This window comes from Acipenser ruthenus, chromosome 20 (assembly GCF_902713425.1).
Source record: "Acipenser ruthenus chromosome 20, fAciRut3.2 maternal haplotype, whole genome shotgun sequence".
In the NCBI taxonomy this organism is placed as follows: Eukaryota; Metazoa; Chordata; class Actinopteri; order Acipenseriformes; family Acipenseridae; genus Acipenser; species Acipenser ruthenus.
This window is the reverse complement of record NC_081208.1, coordinates 27,326,912-27,353,806: the sequence shown is the minus strand read 5'-3', so window position 1 is coordinate 27,353,806 and position 26,895 is coordinate 27,326,912. Positions and strand designations below refer to the sequence as shown.

The window sequence follows — 26,895 nt, the reverse complement described above, 5'->3', positions numbered from 1 at the left end:
TGGGTTATTTTTTTTATTTTATTTTTTTAACTCGTATTACTCGGAGGCATGACACATTTCACAGGGAGTATGTAGTGGTCCAGATCCTGTTTTAAATGAGAGGACAGAGGTACAAAGCATTGTTCCGTAGCCACAAAGGATGTTCATTGTCATGACTACCTTATCACATTAAATTAAGCCTATTTACATCTAAATAAATATATTGAAACATACTGATAGAATCAAAGTGGTAATATCTGTGAGTGTGAAATGATTATTTTGTTACCATGTGAGATACACAGCCCATTGCGCTTGTTTAAGAGGGCATGGCACATACTGAAAACAATTCTTTCACAATTTATTTTAACATTGTACAGTACAGTAGGTTTGTAGTGATCAGCACAAGTACGTGCATGCACGCCAAATTACTGCTACCTTCACAGAAGGTAAGTAGAGTTGTGTATATGAGTACACTAGCCAACTGTGTGACTTTCAGTTGTGATAGCCAATTAGGGGTTAAATGCCCCTCTATATACTTTCAAAAGAACACCACACCTTTTTATATGGCTGCCCTTTGCTTTTACTTTGTCAAAAAGTATTGTACATCTAGTTCAATTGTACATATAAAAAAGAATATATATTCAACAAAAAAAAATACAATTGTATGTTCTAATTTTGAAACAAAACTCATGATTGGTTTAGCACAATCTAATAGTTGCAGGCTGTTATCACTATGCGATGATACAATCACAGCTGGAAATGACTAACTCGATAATGAAGTACTGAAGAAAACAAAACCTTGCTATATTCATTTTGTATAGATTCTTACAAAAAGTAATAGTTATCTGACTATAGAGACAGCAGCTTTGCATATGATTTTAAAATATTTTCTTTGCGGATTCTACAATGTGGGGCGATAAGCAGCAACAGAACTATGCAAGGTTGAGTAATAATGTTCACTGGAACTGTATATAAATCATTGCAATATTATTCATATAACCAAAAAAAACATTCAAATCAAATGCTTAAATACTACAGGTAATGTAAACAAAGTAGTTGTTCTACAATTCACCATTCTGTCTATAAGAGGCAGATCTGCAATGCAATCACATGAAATGAGAGTGGAGTAGTAGAGTCCATGCCAAGCCCTGTTCAGCCCTCCTGACCCATCTATGCAGGATTCACAGACCCACGCTGGTGGATTCTCTTCAGTCTGTTGGCAGCAGCAACGACATAGAAATGTTTCTGCAAAAAGAAAATGAAATGCTGTTTTTAAAGCTACTGTGAACAATTGGTCCAATCTTAACATAATTGCTGTCTAGCCTTTTACAGCTTAGAGTCTCTTTGTTCTACTTTTTATTTTCTGTAAGACTATTTGAATATTGTAATACAACACTACAGATAAACTGCAGCATCCTGGCAACTTTGTTGTGGGTTGCATGGCCTGGTTTCCATTAAACCATCTAGGAGGGAGTTTGAACTGCAGCCCATGTGATTGGGCACCAGGAAGCAGCAGCATTTCATTTAAAACATTGTCTTTGAAATTGAACAAGTAAAATATAAACAAAGAGCCAAAAGAGGTTCAGCAGAAAAAAACAAGAATAAGTGATTATATTGCTAGTGGTAAGCAGAGGTAAGAAAACATATTTTAAAACCTGAAAGCTAGTCAATTTAAATGATATATTATGACTCAATCCCTATCTGAAGTTTAGGGTTATTTAATGTGTTCTCCAGACCACTGTAAAACAAGACATATCTGTTTGGGCCAAAAAAAATTTCCCAAAAACTGTAATTGTTGCAAAAGTAGCCAAACAACTTTTTTTTGTGTGTGTGTGAGTGGTATAAATTCAACAGTGTTACTATTGGATCTCCCAAAATATCATTCTGTGATTTCAAGTCTGCCATCCATTTCTTTTGCATAACAGCAAATCAAAAACCGCAAATATCACATTTTCAAATAATAGTTGATCTGACACAGAACCCATTACCTTCCACTGTCGATGAGCCAAGTAACTCTGTAAACGAAGCTGAGACTTGAGAAGAACTTGGCACCTTTTGGCTTTCTCTGCTAAGTTGTTCAGCCAATCGTGCTTTAAGCACCCGGTGGCACTCATTCTACTGCTGTTGAAGAAAGAGAAGTCTGCACTTTAACATTTCCTGAGGACGTGGGAAGATTAGAAGAACAATTGCTCTGTGGTATACATTTCTCTTTTTGTATTATTCTCTTATTGTGTTGGACTGGAAATGTTTGATACAAATCGGTCAATATTAATTGTGTTCATTAGACATTTGAATGGCTTGAGGCATTAGTTATTCCATAGTCTGTGCGTAGTTATCTACTTTTTCTCAGTGTCGACACCTAGCCTAGATATTGTTTAGTTTGGGTAACTATCAGATACAGGTATATACAGAGAACAGTAGTATAGCCAGTCTTTCCTATGAAATGTATTTTTATTAAAGAGTAAGTAGTTCAAAATTGTATTTTCTTAGTTCTTTTTTGACTGCCCCCTTACCTTTGTATGACATTTGTAATAATTCTGAGAAAATACTCAAATATTGTATATATTAAGATGTCTGTGTTAAAGAGTAAGTAGCGGGGTTCCAAAAAATATAGTGTTATACGTCCCCTCATGTTGCTACAACTGTTTACATATCATTGTTAACATCCTGACAACTTTTTACACTTATATAAGTCTGTATTGAAGTTCTTTTCAAAATGCCTGCTCTAGTGCATTGGGGTTTGAGATCTGTCCTCTAAATCACTGCAGGAAGAGCGATTAAAACAAAAACAAAAACAACTAGAACTGAAGAGCAGTTCCTGAACTAAAAGTCAGAGCACAGAGAATAAAAAAAACAAAACAATATTTGAGTAATTGCAATAAGAACAATTGCAAACACCATGAAAAGGGACAAGGATGGGAAAGCAGTCTGTTGAAGCTCCTTACTCTTTAGGCAGCAAATACTTTATGCCAGTTAGAGGAGTATTTTGGACATAACCCACACAATTGATTGAAAATGTACTCTGCTGTCCTCTTCAAGGAACATGAAACATGCTTTTCTCAGTAAAGGGTCACATTATCCAGCTGCAGTCCTATTTCAGCACAAACTGGATAAGGGTATGCTTTAAAGTGATCATTACAAATGAGTTACAGCATGTCCTGTGAAAGCCCCTTTCATTACTAGAGATAAGTTTAGCCACTTCCTGACACTTTGCAGTCACTGCCTGCCAACAAGCTCTGTGATGCAACACGTTGCACAAAGACACAACAATGGGGTGCCTTGGAAAAAACCTCTGTGAGAGACTGAGTTCATTAAAACAAATCAATATGAGTGGCCCATGAAATGAAAAGATTGATCATTCCAGCAGGAATCTGCAAAAAGAAACAGTGGCAGCATTAGCAAAAGAGCATATTGATGTTAAAACTATACAGTGAAAAACAAGATTTCACTTAATGGTTATCCTATGTGGGGAGTAAAAAGAAGCAGATATGGCCTGGCGGAGATCGATCTAAAAATTGGTCTATTTAGTATACCCCCTTCGGTCACAAATTGTTTATTAAATGTTTTATAATATTAAAACAACAACAGTACTACACTAAACCTAAAGGGATGTACTGGTTCATGCTCATGTCAGTACTCTAAATGTTAAATACGGGGCGTACCATTTTTCAGACACTAGCAACCTAGAGATGAAGTCTTTGGCCTCTGCAGAGACATTTTCAAAGGAGTCAGAATCAAACTCGCAGTTGCCATGGAGGATATTATTCATGGTGTCCGTGTCGTTATCTCCAAGGAAAGGAGACATCCCACTCAGCCTGGAAAAAAAAGCACATTGTGGTTACAGACCAGTCCAATGTGTGATGGCTGGGATTTTAACATTTAGGAACATCTACTGCTCCTACTGTGTCCAACAACAAGGAAAATCTCAAACGCTCCAAATCACACTGTGTTGCTAAACAAAAGCAGGGATTCACAGATGGTAAAGCAAGTATCCAAATTCAGCTGTTTAATATATATGTTTATACATATTCCTGTGGTCTTTTCATTTACTTGTAATATGCAGTAATTACTAAATGTTTTTTCAACAATCCACACTCATGGAACAATTACACCACTCTGTGTTGTGTAAATACCTAAAGTAACTGCAACAGGAATGAGTTAACTCCCACCTCTTCCAGCAGATGCCAAGTTATTATACAGCACGATTTTGCTGGGGCATCTTTTAATACTAATTTACATGCATCAAGCGCTGCTGCCTGACCAAAGTGAAACCCTGAGGGGGAACTTTGCCTTAAAAAATAAGTCATACAAAGTTTGTGGATATGCATGTACATACTTCAGGTTAATGTTATTTTTCAATGATTAACAGATTTGCAGAATAACACACACACAATCCAACTGCAGGCATGTGTGTGTTATGTGTAAGCTATTTTCCAGTGATGAGCAAAATGTCTCCTATAAAGCAGGATACCAAAGGGATTTGGATGATTTTTACATCATACCTGCAGTACAGTCTAACCATCTTTTCTCATTTTTCTAAATAGCATTAAAAGATTATACTGACTTAGGGACCCAAGGATGCAAATACCTTTTGAATCACTATTTAAGAAAGAGTCGGCATTTCCCAGTGATACATACAGCATATACGTGATAACTCCCACACTCCACATATCAGTAGGGAATGAAACAAAGTCGTAGTTCACCACTTCTGGTGCCAGGAACTCAGGGGTGCCGAAGTTAACTTTCAGCTTATCGCGGGGTCTGTACCTGTCCCAGAAGCAGAAATGTAATCAATTGGTCACAAAAAATTGCATTCCATTCATAATGCATGACAAGTTCTCTCATTAACATATGGTTGCACTGTTACAGCTGAAGCAGGTCCACCTTTTAAGACATTCAGCCATGTTATGGGAATTGGGCTTAACCACAGGAATAACTTTACATACATCTAACATGAATAAAGCCTTGTTTATCACTTCTTTGAGGACTCACCGGGTATAAAGACATGTTAAATAAGTCATGTATAGCTCATTGACATAATGGCTATTTATTTTACTACTGTCAAAGCTGCAATGTAGGATCTAAGGGCAACAAATGATCTCCCAAAAACAGCTTCAGCGCATTCAACATTCTGTACAACAGTAAGTGGCGCTATAAAAAATAATCCAGCTACTCTGTAAAGGGTATAAGTTGAGCAAATCAACCCCTAGAATTAATAAAGGGCCACTTCTTACCTTCTTGCCAGTCCAAAGTCAATGATTTTTATTTGGTTTCCTGTGCGGTTTACACATAAAATGTTTTCTGGCTAAAATGAATGAAAAAAAAGAAAATATGAGAATAACACAGTAATATTAAGCATTCAAAATTATAAAGCAAATAATGCTATAATGCTAAATAAAAGCATAAAAATAATGTAGTCATTAATGATGTACCCTGCTTTGCTTTATACAGAACCAGTTTATTACCTTGTTCATATATTTTCAATAGTTTATCCAATGGTAACAGGCAGGGAGACAGAACATGGTGTTATACACATTTCATTTTTTGCAATACACACAGGTGACTTAAAATTGAGCTCCACCACGTTGACTACAGTTAGCTTATCCAGAAAGCCAGGCGTGATGTTTGAACCTTACCTTCAGGTCTAAATGGAGAATGTACTGCTGATGCAGGTACTGAACCCCCTCACAGATCTGTTTGGTAAACACGATGGCATCGAGCTCAGTCAGCTGATAATTATCGATGATTCTGTCAAATAATTCTCCTCCGCCAATACTGCAGAACAGCAACAAAACAAGTGGTGAGTCAACTTTCCACCTACTGGCCTGGCAAAATTAAACTAGAACATTTGCTTTTATTACGCTTGCTGTGTAGTCACAGGAATCCAAACAGATCTCAGTGTGAATGTGTACAAGATCACTGATTTGTACAGTATCAAAGTTTGTGCTGTTGCATCTGTGAAGTCTGTAAACCAGCTTTGATCTTTCCTCTTACCCCACGCAATCAGTAGACAGAGACAAAGGGCCTAGACACAATTTAAAAAGCTTTTGCTACAGTACAAAAATGACCCGGTTCTGTAGAAAAAAATTAAACGTAGAAAACTCCTATCAGCAATTACAAGGGTTTATACAGCCTTCCATTTAGTTGCAGTTAAACAAGTTTTGCCTTGGAGAAAAAAAATAGATAAAATGTAAACCCATGTGTCCTTTATTTCACTTCAGAAAACCAAAAAATGATGTCAAGACTTCTCAAGGTACCAGGGTTTCATAGAATCATCTTAAGTTAATGGTCATAAAATGGCTGCATTAAGAATTGAAAACAAAAGAAAACAAACACAAATAAACTAACTTGATACTGTATTCACCTTTATAATGTTGATTTATAGATCTAGATATAGATAACGATATAGATATGGAACTACATAGCTTTAACAGATGGTTAGAGGTGTAATCAAGAGCTCTACAGTTATCTGTGCATCAGCTTACAAGTACTCTATGTGGGTGCTCAATTATTTATTCCTTATGAACAATTATGATTAAAAAACATACTATTCCATAATCAAAGTCAGATTGTTCTTGGACTCAAAGGCATCATACAGCTGGATCAAATTGACATGATTTAACTGGTTCATTACACCAATTTCATTCTTGACTTCATCCTTAATTAGAGAAAGAAAAGAAAGAAAAAAAACACATCATAAAATAATACATTGTATTTCCTAACACCCATTACAACCATGGCGGGAGGGATCCAGGGTGCAAAGAGTTAATGGTTAAATTTATTCCTAATTGTATAGCACTCAGTGTTGCTTTGGCTCCAATTGGCATACAGTACAAAGATGTTTGATTATTGGTGCAGTTCCTTTATCTTACAACAGGTGGTGCTAGTAGGTAAGTGTAAATCTTTAGGACAGCCCACTGCTCTAATATATTATTGAATCAAGTTCTGCATGGAGTCCCCCCACCACTGTCCCATAAACCCCCCTAATAACTGGATTAAGTTTAAAGGCCAATGTTCAGTGTAGCTACAGCCAATGCAGAGCTGTAAGGTACTGGTTATGCAATTTAAATCAAGCTTGTCCAGTTTTTAAATAAAAAAATGTAAAATGTTTCACAATCTTGGAATGCAAATATCTTGTTGTTTAAATGTTTTGCCCCAATAATTAGTTTTTGCATTTATGATTAAATTACTAAAAAGATTGTCATGGAACACTGTACCCAGATATGTTACATCAAAGTCACTATTAGTGTCCGATATGTACAAACTTTGAAGGTACTGTATAAACAATGCTCAGTTGTTGTAAATGTTGTTGCTGCTTTTCATAACCATTCTTACTATGGCCCTTGTTTGTTATTTAAAACACCAGTAAGGTAAAGTTGTGTCTTGTGAATTGAAAGGTTAAGTGCAGTTAAACAGGATTAGAAGGTTCCAGAACAAACCTAGCCATCAATCGAGACTCAGGTTGCGTCAGTGTGAGACAGCTATGAACAGAATGTGCCAATGGACCCCTATAAATCAGCTTCACATGAACTACAAGCCCTGTGTGTCGGACCAGGTATCCTTGATTCACTGCTTACCCTGTCCTTTGAGCCTTTAACTTGTATTATCTTGGCAGCCAGCATGAGGCCAGATGACAGCTCTGCACACTTGTGAACCTGGCCAAATCGTCCCCTGTCAACACAAACACACACAGACAAGCCATAAAGTAATTTTCCCTATACAGATTAACATTCTAGATAGATAAATAAATGGCAAATCATCATGAAAATATACACTCTGCTGTATATAAAAGTCTGCAGTACTAAAAGTATTTGCTGGTTTATAATTTTTAGGAGTGGGACACTCATTGGTAGTTTTTGGGTAACATTTGGAGATTTCACTTAAGTAAACAAAGTTCTGATAAGGGTTCCACTCCTGGTCATTCATCATTCTTAGAAAACAGATTTTGGGGTACCACTGTTCTAGCTTGCCTATTACATTTTTCAATAACAAAGATTGATCACTGAGGTCAAGGAAGTGATTACATTTATTGCCTGAATGCATTCCTTTCTATTTACTAGTTGAAGTAACACAGTGCAGTACTGACATGGAAATGGCTCACTAAAGAAAGTTTTGCAAACAGGGCTGCTTATCTGGTTCTAAAAATAGCCCTGTACATGACAAACACAAAGGTAGGCCAACACTGTTTTTGGAATAGCCCAGGCAGGATTAGCTGTGTCTTTCTTGCCAGTTGTTCGCTGCACACATGAAACCCACCCCCAATAAATATTGAATATCACACCCTTGCACGGGCCTGTCAATGTCTGGTTGTTTATTTGAAATGTTGGAACTGAATACAGCCCATACCCTTTGCTGTTCCTACAACAACTGTGACAGCAGAGGTAATTGGCCAGATCAAAGCAGATAGTACTTGATATCTAATGCCCAGTGCTAGAAAATGTACAGAGTCCCATCCTTCCGTTAAAGCTGTGCTTATATCTGACAGATCACTCTTCCCATGTTGGTTTCCATCACACAGGCAAGAACAGGCTGTTTCAAATATGTGAGCTTCACACGTAATGCTCGTCACAACATCGTAACTAGTACAGAGAAGGTTAACCCATGAACAGCCGTGTGCCAATTCATTAGAACACCCTGTTGCTTCTGTTGTTTTGATTTGTTGTGCATATGACATCAAACCACCGTAACTGAAAATCTTGGAAAATTGTCAAAATAGGCATATTGAATACTTTAATTGATGACTTTAATAGTAGGAAAGGCAGGAAGCACAATTTTTACCAGGAGAGTAATGGATATGTGATGCTGTAATAGGGAAGCACTTGAATCAATCAGAGCGTTGGGCAAATAGTGTGCTAGAAACGGTCAAGCGTCGATGAGTCTAACCCCTCTTCCTGCCCTCCACTTTTTATTTTTACATCCCAGTGATGTGATGTGTATCTTTCAGTGTCTACACATCATGTAAAGGTCAAATCAAGGCAATGCACATTCAGGGAAACTGAACCGTAAGAAGAAACCAGTTATAAATTGTTTTGGTTCATTAAATAAAACTACATAGCTAACAGATTTATATCTGGCGTGTTTATAGGCAAGTTTTATTTTCCGGTTGTTTGACCCAGTCTATAACTTTACTAGCAAAATCCACTGGATCCACTGTTGTCAAAGCCCATTTTCTTATCAAAGTCTCCTATCAATTTTAGTCATTTCATATGTATGCATGACATTATTTATGCCCTTAATTCTTTAACCTTAAACTCCAAATCATGTTGAGTGTTGACATGTTTCCGTGAAAGTATTTGTCCTTTTATAAAGAGCACAGGCCCTTTTCAGAATTCGAATCTGTTTTTAGACTTTAGCTGTGCCAGCCACAGAAATATAACCAGGGGCAGCAACGGGAAGATATCTGCAAGTGATCAGGCCTTCTATAACAAACAAGTTCACCTTGGGCCTATTTTTATTTCTGGCATTTTGCCAGGGTCAAGGGAACTAAAGTAAAGACCTTTACCTCATAATGTTACTTTAGCAATGTTGGGCAAAGTAACACTCCTCTGTAAATAATAAAAAAAAAATACTTTAACATAACCGCTGTCTGGTTAATGTCAAGCTGTTATTTTATATTTTATGGTAGACTAATAGTTCCTACTATTCCATATTATAAGGGACCTATTGTGTGTGTGTGTATTTTATATATATATATATATAAAATAGTATTTGGACAGTTAAAAAAATTGGAAATAACCACAAAGAAAGTGATTTCCATCATTTCTAATTGTTCTATTGAAAGCTATAGATTAATAGATTAAAGTAGAGGTTCAGCTTTATAATAAAACAACAAATTATTACATAACAAAAATAACACATTTCAAAATAATGCAAAAACTAATTTAATTCTTAGACAAAAGTATTTGGGCACTTTTACATTAGTATTTTGTGTGCCCATCCTTTGCTTCCTTTACAGCTTGCAGTCTTTTTTTGTATTTTGAAACCAGTTCCTGGCATCTTTCCGGAGATAATTTTGTCCATTCTTCAACACATACAGCTTTGAGTTCTGCAATCGACTTTGGTTTCCTTTTTGCAAAAGCAGCCTTCAAGTCAATCCACAACATCTTGATGGGATTCAAGTCTGGGGACTGAGATGGCCAATCCATAACTGTAATCTTCTTTTGTTTCAGAAATTTTTTTGTAGACTTCGCAGAATGCTTAGGGTCATTATCCTTCTGGAATACAAACCTCCGTCCAATAAGCCTTCTAGCATTGGGTAACAAATGAGAGAGCAAAATGTATTGATATTTTGCAGCATTCATTGATCCTTCTACAATACAAAGGTCGCCAGTGCCTGAGGAATAAAAACAAGCCCATGCTATCACACAACCTCCACCATGTTTAACACTGGGCATGATGAATCTTTAATTCTTTTCCTCTCTTCCTCCAAACATATTGCTCCTTTCTTGATTCATCTGACCATAGAATTTGGTTGAAGAAATCATGAGGCTTCTTCAAGTATTCAATGGAAAACTCCAATCACTTTCTCTTGTGTATTGTTTTTAACAAAGGTTTGCATCTTGGTTTTCGTCCAAGGATATTCACCTTGTTAAGGTATCTTGTTAAGGTATTTTTCTTGGTCTTCCACACCTGGAGCTAGTTGCAGTAGTTCATGTTTTCCTGTGTTTGTCAATAACAGCCCACACAGTACTTTTACAGTTTTTCTGCTATTTGTCTGGTAGTTTCTCCTTTTCGTTTAGTTGTATCACTGCCATTTTCATTGCTGTACTCTTTAGTTTTAAACATTTCTGCTGCTTTTTTTAATCAGTCTACCTCACTGTTCACAAAACAGTGATCATTTTAACACTGCCTCTCTCTTTAGACCATTAAAATAGACACCACTGTAATAAAATAACTAATTGGTACAACTTACCCTCCTAAGAGCTCGTTCTGAATGAGCGAGTAGTACGAGGTAACTGCCATATGCCTGGCACTTACAATACGATGTTCAAAGGGTGCTGGCTGAGACGGGCTGTCATCTAGAAAATAGAAATAATGCACATTAATGCACTCCAAATGTTTTCTTCTGGACAATACATAGTTACACTTGACTTACAAGTCAATAAACACCCATTCCTATGACAAAACAGGCTGAATTTACCCACTGCTTACTTCAAGACTGACCATCAAAATGGTTGACAGTTAATGGGCTAAAAATCACATCCTTATTACCTTATTGAAATGTGTTTTAACTACAAACACTGTAGTGTAAAAAGCTGCATATCCAAACACAATATAATCCTGGTACTTACCAATGATAACTCGCAATGCTTTTTGAGGTTTAGCATTCACCACAGCTTTAGTGTCTGAGGTCTCCTCAGCTTTAGTCTCCAATGCTACGATGGTCTCTGTTGCTGAAGTCTTCTTCTCAGGCTCAGTTCGTTGTACAGGATCAGCTGACTTATTTGGCGACTCAATTTTGGAGAGTTTTTCAGCCTTATTTTTCTTGACACTGTCATTGTCTGTATTTTGTGCTTCACTGGCCTGGGTTTTCTGCTCATTCTGGGTTTTGTCTGGGGGAGTGCCCTTTAGGGGGGTTACGGGAACTTCAAGGTCTTTTTCAGAGGCAGTATCTTTGTTTTTTGTCAGTGGTAGAGCGCTTTTGGAGGATTTGCGGACCTCTTTTTTCTCTGCCTTTGGTTTTTTGGCTCCTTTGACGTCATTTTTAGAGCTTTTCAGAGCTTCTTCTTGCTGCTGTGTAGTTGAAAGAGCTCCTTGTTCAGCCAAAGATGGCTTTCTTTGTAATTCACCGGGAATGTCATGTTTAATATCGGGATGCCTAAATTAGTAACACATTGCAAAGTTTAACAACAAATATATTAATTAGCGCTCAAAACATACAAGTTGGAACAAATAATAAAGCAAATCTTTTTTTCCTTGTTACAGGAAACTGTTAGTGGTCCACAGTAATTTTATGCACAAGTTACACATAAACAATCGACCCACACCTTTTTGGCTTCTATTTGTGTCACATTTGATACTGGGTGTTAAATTCTGCTTTAAGATCTATACACATCCACTGAGAGAATAACAATTTGAGGACCAAGGTCATGAAAATCTATCAGTGAATTTGTGAATTTATGTCTGTAAAGATATATGAAATGGCAGAGAGGGTCCTATTTCATGATTAAAAGAAGAGCTGTATTTAGACCTGCCAAAATTCAGATAATTTGATTGATCTCTAAAGAAATACGTACATGCATATTGGTGCTTGTCACTTAACAGTCAAGATAAAAAAAGGCAGTAAAAATAACAGGAAAAGGCTCTATTTGTAGGAGCACCGGGATTATTTTGTGTTTTGATTACCTCTTGGTTCGAAGATGAAGGCTTCAGTTTGTCTGCACATGTTAACTACCAGCAATTTAGAAAATTAGTTAGGAAGGATTTGAATAAAAGTGCAGCCTTTGAAGGGAGCATTTATTTGACTGTGTACAGTACCTCTCTCAGAGTTTTTCTCATTTATTTTTTATGAGACTGGTTGGAACTTGCCCATGGTGACAACACACTGGACCGCACTTGCTATAGAGCAATTACAAGCACAATATAATATGGAATTAAGAGGGTTCAAAGAATTTGGCAACTCTGTTTAAAGTTCATGAAGTGTGCTTTTCAAAAGGGGTTGCGCCTCTGTTTGATGGGAATCTTTTGGTTGTTTGCACAAATATCATATTTGCATGCATTAGATTAAAAGCTCATGAAACAGAGACATTTTAATTACCGGTCAAGAGGTGATGCAGTAGCCTCATTCAGCTCTAGTTTGACAGCGGGGGCTGGAGTCTGGGTCTCCCCTGTTATAACAGTAATAGTGACCTCCTCTTTCTGACAGTCAGGTGCATCATGGTCATCTGTGTTCACTCCAACATCATGGGTTTCTTTAATAAAGGTCTGTGTTCGAGTGGGTTCTCTGCTTTTGATGGTGACCTCCTTGGGTTTCCGAGACGGTTTATTCTCTGCAGTATGTTTGGCGCTTGCAATACTGAGCTCTGAGCTCTTGGCCTCAGCGAGCACTTCTGTAGATGTGATGGGGGCTAGGGGACTTTCATCCACTTGATTGTCAGATTGAGATTGAAGAGCCGAGTTGACACGTTCATCTGTTTTAGTTGGCTGTTTCTTCACACCTGTATCATCTAAATAAAACAAAAACAAAAAAAAAACAGAACATGTGTTTGAATCCAGAAGTAACCACTGTAAATGATAAAAGCTACATCAAAGACGTGGAGACATGCAGATTAGATATATTTAACTACTCACTGCCTTTATGATTATAACACATGCTCTGTTTTCATTATTTACATTTAATGCGTGTTTTCACAAAACGCATTGCTATAAACATTGAATAATGCTCCTTTTCTCCCCCAAAATGTATTTTCATCATTGATTTCAATTCAGACTCTGTGAGCCCCAGTTAAGAGTGTGGGCTGAAAGAAATCGAGAGGTAGGTTTTAAATATCCAATATGCACACAAAAAATAAATATACAGTATATATTTAGGCTGATCATGAAGGCTGTGAATTATATTTGGAAGTTGGTGAATTAATTTATAAATAGCAACTGTACACATACATGCTACAGTAAAAACAGCTGATTGTTTGACTTTTGTATTTTGTCCAGTTTCAGATTGGATTATAGATTGTAGATTACAGAAGACTGGAACGAGATGAGATTGAGTTTCATGGTGCAGATGGAAACATAACGGAGAGCAAGACTGTAACCCTAAAGTACCTTCAGGAGATCTCCTGATCTCAGCCTGAATTGCTCGATTGCAGAATTCAGCTTTGGGCTTTGCACCTGTTTCTTTTTTCTGTAAAAAAAAAAATAAATTAAATAAACAGTGAATTACTATTTCCATTAAAAAAACACAACAGTGAATTTCTAACACATGTGTATCCCAAAGGAAATAAAGGTGTTTTATAATTATAATGTTTTTTTTTTTTTTCATTTCTAATGTTATTAGCCAATGTTTGTGTAGTGTATGGTTAAGGGCTATGTTTACTTTTCCACTGTTTAAAAATACAAAAAGCATAATGTGATTCTACTTTTAGATGCATTGATAAAAATAAATAAATAAAGTAATTACCAGTATGTTTACAGAAGCTCAGAAGATATACTGGTTTTTGGCCTGTCAGAGATTTTTCAGTTCCGGGATATTAGTAAATGTAAGTAATCTATTAAAATACTTGGACCCATATTATTTTTTTTGTTCTGCATTCAACACCAGAATGGATGGTGCATGTTTAATTTATTATTTGGTATTTAGTACATACAGGAGACACACTTAGCACAATGTTCTGAATTACTGACTTCTTAGTGAAGCAGCTCTCGACAGAACACTATTGTCTTTGGGTGGCTATAAGAAGCTGAAGGATCATTCTCTACTAGGGTTATCTGCTTTTCTTATAGTTTTAGCTTGTAAATTATTAATTGCTTAGGTTGCCACTATATAAAAATAAATAAATAAATAAATAAATACATACATACATACATAAATAATAATTTGACCACCAAATATTGCCTTCAAAGTTTTGTGAACTTGGCATTATTGGTGTATTTCAATTCTAGTGCCTCTCCTTTCAAGCTGTAGTTATTTACCTGTTACAGGCTGCAGCGTTGCAGAAAGAAGTTATAATTAATCAATAAGACAATTTGTTTATTTTGTATCCAATTTAAAAGATATTCTGATTTTTGTACAATGCACAAAGGATTCTTTTGACACTCAAATAAAAGGCTATCTGAAAAAAAAGAATGAATTCAAAATAAATCACAAAGACTGCATAAATAATGCATAATATATATATATATATTCATATGTGCTGCGGAAGGGTAAAAACAATCAAACCTTCCATACAAACTGACCTCTTCTGTGTTTTCTAAAAGACTGCCTTTCCTCCAGGGAACTGTGCCATTGAGGATATATGCCACTATTTTAGAGCTTTTGAAGGTCTCGCCAATAAATGTAATGACTTTGTCTGTGGTGGAGACAGAGCGTTCAATCCCATCAATTTTCTCTCTTTGCTTGTTTGTTTCCTGTTGCAGGGATTTCAGCAGGTTCACGCTTTCAGTGCACAGAGCCTTGATCTCATTGTATAAACTCGGCTCTCCCTTTTTCAAAATATCTTCTCCAGTGCTTGGAGGTTCCTTTGCTGTCTTCAGTTTTGCGATGCCATTTTCCAGGTTCCCAATGCCCTGGTAGACTACTTCAAGCTTCTTCAGGACTTCCCCCTGACTTTTCAAGATCTTCTCCACCTTTGCATCCAGAAGATTCAGCTTATTGTCCATGGCACTGAGACTGGTGCTGGGCTTTTTTATGGGTGAATCTGTCCTGGTTCCACCAGCACGGTCCAAAGTGCCACCTTCATACATTTTGGCGATACAGGCCGTAAGAGACACCTGTTTACTCATTTTTCCAAAAAGAATCAAGATGCTAGCAATAGGAGGTTTGTTTCACGTTCTACCATGCACTTGTTTTTTCTCCCCCAATTAGCCAGGCTTTTAAGGGTTAATGTTCTTTCCACAGCAGAAGCTCTTCTGGGACTGATTCCCTCTTTGTGCCAGTGGCATGACACTACTCTTAAATAAACACCTCTGCTTTGATATGCTATCTGCTTTAGTTTTCTACAAGGCTTTTAAATGACCTACTACGCAATGCACAGGCCAAATTCTTTCTCTCCCTTGACGTCACCAAAACATTTAAAATTGTTTCTTTAGAGGCTGTTGATTGCCGGGCATTTGAGGAATGACCTTTTCGCAGCGCAGGCATGCAGTAGGACAGAGCAAGATGTTCAACGGGGGGCAAAGGCTTGTTCCCTTGCTTTTTTCCTACCGCAAGCATATTTCTCCAGTGTTTGCATTGAGCAGGAATGAGTTGACTCAGAGAGAGCTACAGCTGTTTTACTGTAACAGTCATGGAGAATGCATGTTCTCAAATGGTATTAATGCAACTAGCACTGAGTGCATTGGCTGCCACTCCAAATTAAAAATAAACCTCTCTGACAATGGAATGAAAAGCTGGTCTGGCACACCGGTACCTAGATTGCTCAAGTTAATTGAAATCCTGATAAGGTTGTTTATTTAAGGGGAAGTTCCATGGAAAATTACTTTGTAGTTCTCTAATTCCATATATCTAAATATTTGTTGGAGGGTATTGTTTTTCATGTCTGTCTCATCTTGTCTTCTTCACTTTTTCAGAATTTTTAAATCTAAATTTAAATTGTGTCTTCTCAGAGCCTTGAAGCTGTTTCATGTTACGGTCATGTGGTCATTCGTTGAATACTGGAGTCCTGCCACATTGATCTTTTCAAATACTCAATGAGGAGATTTTCTATTGCCAATGTGAACAATTGGTTGTATTACCACAATGTATTACCAAACTGAAACTGTGTTACCTTTTCATTAGCTTTGAATATGAAGAGTAAGCCCAAGTGGATATAAGACACAAATACGTTACATGACCATAGCAAGACAGCAAGATGATTTGGTGGTGGACACTTTGGTAACTCCTGATATTTGCTTGTAAAAGCTTACAAAAGCTTGCCCTACTAATTAAGAGACCAGCAATGAGAGGCAACAAAAACATTTCATCACTAAGAGGAAATCCTGGGAGATGGAGGCACTAGGCAATGTTCAGGATTCTATTAAAATGTTATGACAAGGGGGATCCTGAGTGGCGCATCCAGTAAAGGCGCTTTTTCTGGAGTGCAGGATGCACCCTATAGTCTGGACGTCACCAGTTCGAGTCCATGTTATTCCACTGCCGACAGAGGACGGGAGCTCCCAGGGGGGAGGGAGGGCTAGGTCGGCCTGGGTGTCCTTGGCTCACCGCGCACCAGCGACCCCTGTGGTCTAGCCGGGCGCCTGCAGGCTTGCCTGTAAACTGCCCAGGGCTGCGTTGTCCTCCGACGCTGTAGCTCTGGGTGGCTGCATGGTGAGTCTGCAGTGTGTAAAGAAGCGGGCGGCTGACGGCACAAACTTCGGAGGACAGCGTGTGTTTGTCTTCGCCCCTCCCAAATCAGCGCAGGGGTGGTAGCGGTGGTCTGAGCCTAAAAATAATTGGACATTACTAAATTGGGGAGAAAACATAAAAAAATAATTGGCGACCATTAAATTAAATTTAAAAAAAAAAATGTTATGACAAGGATGGAAGCAGATAAAGAGTAAGTAGCAGGGTTCCGAAAAATAGAGTGTTCCACGTCCCCACGTGTTGCTAGAAATGTTAAATAACGTACCTGTCATTTTCCTTTTTATTGTTAACATCCTGACAACTTTTTACACTTATAACTTTAAAGTCTGTTTCAAAGATCTTTTCAAAATGTCCGCTCTAGTGCACTGATAGTGTAAGGATTATTGCCCACATTGTCAAACAGGTAACAAAGCAATAACAATCCATGATGTGGTACAGAACAGAAAAGCCAGAGCACTTATTACATTTTTTATTTATTTTTTTAATCGCTCTTCCCGCAGTGATTTAGAGGACATATGTAACCCCAGTGCACTACAGCGGCCATTTTGAAAAGAGCTTTGAAACAAACTTTAAAGTTATACGTGTAAAAAGTTGTCAGGATGTTAACAATTAAAAGAAAAATTACAGATAAGTTATTTAAACAGTTGTATCAACACGTGGGGACGTATGATGCTATATTTTTCAGAACCCCGCTACTTACTCTTTAATGCCAGTCTGACGTTTGCATTGCCCAGTTTACCTTTTAATATATTAGAATAGTTAATTTAACTTGGCATGTTAGATCATCCCAATATAGCGTGACAAACAGATCTGGGTACTGGTCTGTTTATGCACAGTTGCTTAGAGATGTATGCTGTGTGTCTGACCCTTGACATTTTAGCAGAACATGTCAAAGAGAAAGCTAAGTTAAGAATTACAATTTTGTCAGGTATGCATAAATGGCATATATCACTTGATCATATATAACAGCTACTTATGAAATGGAACAAAATGTAAACACTTCAAAAGTACCCTGTTTTTTATTTCTTACAACAAAACATACAAGAATATAATTTTCCTTACATGTCATTTAAAAAAATAACCAAATCATTGTTTAAACCTTATTTTAAAATGAAATAGCAATACAATTATCACTATTACACAATGGCAAGGATCCTGCTTCTATTCATTTCAATGGCTAGGCGATGTCACAGCTGTGTGGCAATATCACAGAACATTGCCAAGGTTCTCTTGTAACCTAGTTTTGTTAGTTGTTTCTTCAAAATCATTTTCAGGTTTCCAAAATTTCCAAGAATTGATTTCTCTCTTACATTTCTCTAAAAAATTACCTTTTTTTTAAATTGCAAATATCCAGTATTATTTTCCACCAATTACCTGTTTTAGATGTAAATTGATTTTTCCAGTTACCTAAAATAGTCATATTACAGTTTGGTGGCACAGTGTGTTCATGAAATCTCAATTTAGAATACAGTTTCCCTTACCAAGAACACTCGATTTGAAATGAAAACCAGGACGGCTGGATCAGTACAGCCAGTATTCAGTGTCTATTTTGTCTGTCCCAGGACAGACAAAATAGAAATCCTGACTGGTTGAGCTAAGCTGTCCATCTGCTGATAGTGTTGATAGGTGTCAGATTGCAGCAAACAGCAGAACATAGGCAAAGCTATATACATCATAAGGTATCACTAACCATGCAACTTTACATTTGATTAGCCCATTGACCTAGTGCAATGGTTTTCAACCTTTTTTAAAAACTGTACCCCTTCTGTCTGGAGTTTTCAGCTCAAGAACCCCTTTCCAATGGCAGTGGCACTGGAACAATTTTTAAAGTGGGGGTGCTGAAAGACATTGAACAAAACTGTAACCCCTGTGTACGACGGAAGCCGCACCCCCAGCACCCCTAGTTCCAGTGCCCTTGTCCAGTAATCGCTTTTCTGATAGGTAACACAGTTGCAAAAAAAGGTAAAATAATCTGAATATGCAATTTATGTTACAACAGTGTGGGACTGACAAAGTGATGGTTTAGAACACAATACCAAACAGTAATTCTTAAAACGTGTAATTACAAGTCTTTGGGTAGACAGAATCAAAAGACAGTATATGGGAATCTCTTCAGAAACACATGTATTCGCTTTCTATTTGGCAAAGTTATTATAAAATAGTCTGCACTGTAAATATTTATCATGTTACCATTTACTTCTCATCTCAGCATAACTATGTGCCATTTAAAATGTTTACAACATCAAAAACATTAACCTCAAGATAAAAACTATAATAACTAACAATGATAAGCTTTTTATTAAAGCCAACATAAATATGATCCAAAGGGAGTCCGTATCACTTTCTGTGTTTCCTTCTTTCGTTTGTCTTTTGCAAGTAAGAAATTGATCCATTTTTGACTCGAGAAAAGATACACAGGTAATCCAGATGTACTCTTATAAAACACTGTAAACAAATTCAACCTGCCGCTATTGCTGTTACTAAAATGCAGCCCTTACCTAAATCAAGTTGAAAACTGCAAAGTTCATGAGCACTACAGAGTACTCTCCATAGACAGAATCGCCAGATGCCTACTTCACCCACCCTAATATCAGTGTGGAAATCAACTCAATCTAAATCACGCTTGCATACAGATGGATGTTTATTTTGAAACTATGCTATACTAACCTTTGAGCTGCAAAACACAAATGAAATATTTATGCACAGTGGCTTAGATAATATATAATAATCTTTTACTTTTTATTTTTGCATTTCGTCCTGTGTACCCCAGAGGTATGTGTACCCCCTGACCTAGTAGATATACAGAGGTTAAAAAAAATAAAATAAAAAAAACACCTGCCATAACACTGTCAATAGGAGAGAACTGATGTTTGTGTCTTTGATCTATAAGTACAGAACACAGAGTCCTTAGATATATCATTATATAATTAGATGAGTGCTATAATTAAAATTGATCTTCTCTTTACCTTCAACAACTCAAGAGGAAAACATCAATGATCCCGTCTGAGGAGCTCAGTGTCAGTAGAAGTAGCTCTTGAGTGGAATAATTAAAAGGTTATCATGTTGTATTGCTTTCAAGCTGTAATGTCCCATGTTATTGTGTTATTGAAGAACACTTTTCTAAGCTTTTACCATTGTCTGCCACAATAACAAAATACAGTAGCTGCCAGGCAGACCCACTACAACAGAACAGCGAACAAATATCCTCCTGTTTTTAAACAGGCACATACGCCTTTTATTTAGTGTGAAATTCAATAGTCGATGACTCGAGTCTACAGTAAAATGTGTTGTTTAATGAATCTAGCTACTGCTGAAACCTGTTTTGGGCTTTTGCTTTTAGAATTTAGCTGGATGGATTTTCCCTATTCACTGGCCTGCTGCTCACTGGCATAGTAGCAGATTTCAAGGCAACATTCTCATCTACAGATAATGTGAATTCACAAAGGAATGTTTTCCATCATGATTGCTTAAGCCTAATTATAAACCATACTGGTCAATGCCAGTATGGAAAGTAAAACAAATAACACTAACTTTCCCCCAAACCCAACTATATCCATTATCACCAGTTAATCACCTATTGCTGTTATTTCACTTGGTGCCAGTAATAAAAACTGCAGTATATATTGTACATTGTGTAAACATGTACATCTCACATGGATTGTGCTTACGTTTAATGAGGTGGTGTCAGTAATTCCAATGCAAAGCAAGTATAATGAACTAATACAACACGTATAAAATTTATTTTAAATTCATGTAATATATCCAGTCAGCACCCTTTCGATACACAGGACACACCATATTAAAACCTTACAGCCTTCGCTCTGTGATCATCGAGGTTCCTTACTGCGTATCTCAATTCCTTTCCTGTATCACTTACTTTTGTTTCATTTTATTACAATTCCAATGACGTTAAGCGAGCTTTGTTTTTATTCCTTTGAGAACTCAATATCTGTCTTAGCTAAAACATCCTAGCTTTATTTTCTGTAAACCTTATTCCTTAAGCAAGAAAGAAATACAAAAAAAGGACTTACTGTAAACTTTTCTATATATGCAGAGACGCTAAACCCACCAGTGCTGAGCAGAAGGGATCTGTAGACAGAGGTCCCCATCACTTTCACCCATGCATTCTTTCAGGTCTGTCAGTCACTGTCTGCGTTCCAAGTGCTAATGAAATTAGGCCCAAGGAACAATTAATCATGCTGGAACTTTAACTGCGTAACACCAGACAGGCATTGTATCTTATCAAACACGTTGGCGAGTATTTGTAATATCCCATTCCGCTATCACTGATACTTCACCAGGGCAGCACCCATGGCCTCGCCACATCCTCCAAAAAGATAACAGCTGCTATAGATTACACAGAGTATTTAAGGAATATGAGGAGTCGGTCTAATAATAGGCCCAGATTTGCTTTTGTCTGGATAATTCCTAGGTGAGGGACTTCCTGTATTGTTGAAGGTATAATCGCTTTAATCTTCACTGATAGGAAAATAGATATTGAAGTCCATGCATGGCGATTCTACAAAACTGCTTAGGAAGACACGCTGAGGTTCATCAGTCTGCGAGGTATGCTAAAGTGTATTGGAAACACAGGGATTCAGTTTCATGTGAATGCGATAGCATCAGTGGCATCCAAGTCCCTGGGTAAGCCCCTGAGGTGGCTTTGCTCAAATGTGGCAATTGTCTTTTGTTTTGGAAGAATGTTGGAAACAAAATAATATCTTGCTAATGTGGTCACAGGATCATGTCGTGTGATCCACTAGAACTATATAAGATGCGTCAGAGTTGTGTGCAACTATTCAGTAACAACAATGGGAAGGTAGAAGAATCTCCATGACACCACAAGGCGGATGTCAGTGTATGTCTGTGCATGGTGTCTGCATTACCAACAAGTCCATCAAATATCCCAGGTGTTCCTGGAATGGCAATGTTTGCAGAAAACCCACCACCAGAAAGCACAACTCAGATCGCAAGCAGATAATGATGGATCAAGATGTACTTTATTGCTATTATATTTCAAATACAGTACCAATAATCCCATTACTATGAAGTATTACTAAAATGGCTTAACCATGAAAATTGTGAAATAAACTAAATACTCTATTGCTGTGTTTCTAGTGCTAAATCATACTCAAATTGAAGAGGTCCAGATTTAAACATAGATGTGATGTAAGCATTTGTGTTTTAAACGTGGGCTCCATGTATTTATGGGTATTTCTGAGGATTTATCATCACTACTTAGCATCCATCAGGACGTGGAGCTATTTTTTTTTTAAACCACTCAGGCTATGCATGCCTTTGTGTTGCTGTCATGTGCATTATAAGGCTGTGTCTCAGAATGCTGCAGTACAGCCACTTATGGGTGAAGTTTTCTCGCAAAATGTTTCCAGTTGTTACAACTAAGCCATGGGTAGGCGGAGAGGACAAGCTAAAATAAAAAGTAAAGCGCTTATTGTACCTTTAATTCACTTGCTTAAAAATAATCTGATCTGCCTCCACTTGTTTAACAGTGTTTAGTCATGAGGCATGAAACATGTACTTCACTCAGTATAATAAACCTCCTTGCTCTCTCAATACACAAAGTACCCTCTCCCGTACCATCTGTCTGCACATTCAGCCCCTGTGCTTTGCAGTCTCCATTCCCTGCCACATCAAATTCACCCCTGCAGAGAATTTTCATTACCTACTTTATGAAAATGCTTTTCCATAAATAAATTTGAAGTTATAAACACTTATGCATTCAACATAGCTCGAAACCTGCTGCTGGTAAAGCACAGTGGAGTGCTGCTCATCGTGAAAAGGGTTTTTTGATGATTTTTTATTTTTATTTATTTTATTTTTTTAAGGGAAAGAAATGCTCTGGGCACGGCAACATTTTTATACACGTATGTATTCTAAAATGCAATTATGAACAAAAAATATCTGAATCTACTATTTATTTGAATGGAGTGAAGCAATGTTTTGAATGCCTTCAAAAGATCAAAGACTATTTCCATGGTTAACATTGGAAAAGGGAATGACATATACAGTACACCTATACATATAACTTAATGGAAAATAAGAGCCTATTTTGAGATTACTTTATCAGGACTGCTCTTAAGGAGCAAGAAGGAATTTATGTATTTTTTTAGTACTGGTAAGTATTTTATTCATATTTTATCTCTGTGAGGGGAATCAATTTAATTACCGGTAAACACTAAAAGGTCTTCCCACCAGTGAAGGGCTGTGTTATTTATCAATTGTTTTTAGTCAGTGGGAACACATGCTATATATATATACAGTATATATATATCAAACATATGAGGTCCTATGGGCAATCTGACCCCAACCTACAACAATTAATTAAGCTGTCAGAAGACCCTTTCAACATCATGGAGATTTCATGCCCTGCAAACTATGCAGGCAGTGATTATGAGGACCATAACACATTCACTGTCCTTTTTGTAAGAGTGAATTGTTAACTGGCTCACAGGTGGATTAACCTTGAATGTGTTGCTTAATAGAACAATTAGTCAGTTTAATACTAATATCTTTATTAAAATTCAGTATCTGCATACAATCCGAAAAAGGCATTAATGCACCTTTTTCAGAGACAACAGAGTGTAGCAGTCTTTTCTTCTGCTGGTCTAACAAAGAGCTATAAACAAGCTGTTTATACCTAAGCTGTAGTTACCTGATTCTTCTTCTTCTTCAAAAATAAAAACACAGCTTCCCTTGTATTATTTCTTGGTCCTTCAATTCATGCATTTGACACACACACACCCTGCTAATAAGATATATTACCAGAAGACACAGGAAGAGTACAAGTCACCGACAACCTCCATATATCATAACCCAAATAAGGAATGGGTCCTTATCAGTAACTTTCCACAAGCTTGCCTACATTGAATCAGAGAAAATACACAGACAAAGCATAGCATATAAAACAGGAAAAACATTACAAAACAACACCTCATCTTGCAAAAGAACATATCAGCTTAAAGGAAAATATCACACGTTTTACCAAGGGCTGTATTCCGCTGAATGACAAACAAGTCGTCAAGGTAGCTCTACAGCCTTGAATGTTTTATATTCCACACTCACTCACGCCAACTGGTTTTCTGTCAATAGGAAAATCCAGTTTATCTAGGGACAGCAGGTGAGCTCATCTCCTCCCTGTCACGTACATTTTAGAAACACATTTTAATGACAGACCTACGTATACTTTGTTTTGGTACCTAGAAATAGACGTCCCAATCACATGCACATGGGAACTGTCGTTTCCAAAATACCTTTCACCAACCTTGGCTTGCATGTGAAAGCCTCCAGCAAAGCCAGTGATTTCAGATGTTTATACAGCCTATTGCTAACGCCAGGCTGATGTCGGTGCTCTAACCCATGCTTGTCACACTTTTGAGGTGCTGCTGTCTGCAGTGTTTGGCATGATTCTTCTATATTCACAGTAAGATGGTCAGAACCTGCCATAAAGGCGACGACAAACAGATTCTATCTAGCTTTGCAGATGTTCCAAATACTGTTGTGAAGATTTGGTGTAAAAGTTTGTCTCTCATCTTAAAATCAATTTTTCATATGTAAAATTTGAGGAGAAACAAGGCAATCAATTTAGCCAGCCGGTGAGTGAGTCTTTCCTTTGGCGGCTGGTTTTACACCAGGCAAAATCTGTATTAGTGAACGATATGCTGCAACCTTGGGTCAAAAATTACAATTATTTATATTGTCATGCTTTTCATGTCTTGCTAATTTGTAACACCAGATCGCCCTCTTGTGGCATATGAAGGTGAATACTAAATTGTGTTCACTGTACTGTAATTAAAGAAAAAAGGTTGGTGCCTAAATTGAACTAAATTACACACAGTTGTTGAGCAACACCTCTTTCTTCAGATAAACCTAAATGACAGGCTCTTTCAGTCTATCAGAAATTAATCTTTCTATGGGTAGAGCAACAGCGTGATTTTTTATCATGTCAAATACAATGTTTTACAGTTGCATTTAATAATGAGCTCATTAATCCGAGAATAACAAACCTGTATTTTTCTATCTCCTGCAACATGTTCAATAAACTCAGTGTAAACCCTGGTTTGTTGCTAAGCAACTGAAAAAAAGCACAAAAAGCCAATGTGTCTGTTATTGTATTCTGATGAATACAGGTTTATATGCTACATACTAGTGACAGTAATTTTGTCAGTTTTTGCTAATGATAAGATTGCACAGAATGCCTGTATTCGATTAGCCTCTAAGAAGGATTCTACTTAATGTAGACGTGTGTAAAACTGTATTTAAAATCACTGTAATGGAAGCATGCGGTCATTGATCTGTACAAAGATAGAGCATGGAAGATTTTGCATTTGTGGTTTAATTGGATAATTCGGAGCTTTGAGACTGTAATGTGCTATTCATTAGCATCCACAACTGGGTACTATAATCAGGTAGAGAGCAACGCTGGTATTTCTATAGCAACAGCGCTCTCCTCAGGTTAACACAAAAATCTGGCCAAAAAGACAAGGAACCACCTAGTGGTGAGTGTAGAAATTGGTATTTCTTTTATTTTCCCCCTGTGAAGCACTAACAAATAATATGTAACACTTATGTTATTATTATTATATATTTTTGTTTTCCTCACTTATGTGATGTTCCTCCCTTTCCTGTAAATTTCTGTATATATTACACTGCGGCCAACATCTTCTTGAATCTGTCTGGCAGCGAAAGAACATCTAGATGGATATATCTTTTAAATCTTTGACAATTTGACAATAATACCGCCTGCAGCGAATTCACATCTTGACCTTTTAACTCACAAGCATTTCTGGGTAAAATCTGTAGTATTTCCTGCCCAACTCAAGTGATAACTCGGAAAAATATGGAAACACCCTTTCCACCAACTCGAGTTCTGGGAGAATGGGAAACATGGAAGATTTTCAACATCCCCTCTCAAAACCTACTTTCAAAGAAACATTATCTATGAAGTTTCACCTTTTAAAGCCCTTACTAAGTTTACCATGGTCAATTTGACCAGTACATTTGCAGTTTCTCCATGTTTACAGTATGGTTTCAATGGGTTAAAGCATATTGCTGGCAGTGGTGTTAACACTGCAGTGTGGTGATGAACAGAGACTCATGAGCAATCACTATAGCTACACGCTGTAAAGTCCCTGAGGTAATGCATGCTTAAAACAAATAATTAGTCCCTGGTTGAAACAAAAGACTGTTGGGGAAACTAGTGGACCAGGGTTCAAATCTCTGTAGCAAACATATTATAAATTGTAGATAGTGCTGAATACAGAAACCCCAAAAGAAACTTCAATTCAATGACAAATGTTTATTCTGTATTATAATACTTTAGCTAAACAGATGATGCAGGGTCTGATCCTGCTGTAACAAAAGCACTAAATATGTCAAGCTAACTTATATTGCTAAGAAATTTGCATATATGTCTATCAGATAAGCATAAATGTGTTTTCATTAAACCTCCGCAAATGTGGGTTAGTATCAAACCGTCAGTAAGCTGTTTACCACATTGTGCACTTTAATATAACCCAGAACTGATTTTTTAATTGACAATTACTATTTAATACACTATCCTAAAAAATACTTTATTAGCAGGTCTTTATATCCTTCCATTTAGAAACCAGTAGAAAAGGAGAAATGTGTTGATAACCATATAAACTGGCTAAACTTAAAGTAATCAGATATTATTATTTGTTTATTTATTTATTTATTTATTTATTTAGCAGACACCTTTATCCAAGGCAACTTACAGAGACTCGGGTGTGTGAACTATGCATCAGCTGCAGAGTCACTTACAATTACGTCTCACCCGAAAGACGGAGCACAAGGAGGTTAAGTGACTTGCTCAGGGTCACACAGTGAGTCAGTGGCTGAGGTGGGATTTGAACCTTCTGGTTACAAGCCCTTTCATTTGT

General features: G+C 37.0%; 1 protein-coding gene across 4 annotated transcripts; it reads right to left on the bottom strand.

The window, feature by feature from the left end:
* Nucleotides 1-153: 153 nt before the first annotated feature.
* On the bottom strand, nt 154-21,312 carry LOC117425952 (myosin light chain kinase 3-like). Of its 4 annotated transcripts, none has more exons than XM_034043292.3 (13): nt 21,007-21,312; nt 13,741-13,819; nt 12,737-13,145; nt 11,271-11,797; nt 10,892-10,997; nt 7,557-7,650; nt 6,528-6,637; nt 5,616-5,754; nt 5,214-5,284; nt 4,618-4,746; nt 3,642-3,794; nt 1,968-2,100; nt 154-1,224 (listed from the first exon to the last, which is right to left on the bottom strand). In XM_034043292.3, exons 1-13 carry the CDS (start codon nt 21,082-21,084, stop codon nt 1,150-1,152), a joined length of 2,103 nt encoding a protein of 700 aa, XP_033899183.1. In that variant the 5' UTR covers nt 21,085-21,312; the 3' UTR covers nt 154-1,149. The 4 variants fall into 4 exon arrangements, with proteins under 4 accessions (XP_033899183.1, XP_033899179.1, XP_058849756.1 ...); XM_034043288.3 differs by lacking the exon at nt 21,007-21,312 and adding an exon at nt 14,872-16,393; XM_058993773.1 differs by lacking the exons at nt 154-1,224; nt 1,968-2,100; nt 21,007-21,312 and adding exons at nt 2,183-3,350; nt 14,872-16,405.
* Between the last annotated feature and the right edge of the window lie 5,583 nt (nt 21,313-26,895).

Coding starts and splice junctions, on each gene's coding strand:
- LOC117425952 (XM_034043288.3), bottom strand. CDS start 15,417: ATGAGTAAACAGGTGTCTCTTACGGCCTGTATCGCCAAAATGTATGAA. Junction 11,798..12,736: donor ACTGCATCACCTCTTGACCG/GTAATTAAAATG, acceptor TTACTAATTTAG/GCATCCCGATATTAAACATG. Junction 2,101..3,641: donor TTGCTAGTGTCTGAAAAATG/GTACGCCCCGTA, acceptor TTTCTTCAACAG/CAGTAGAATGAGTGCCACCG.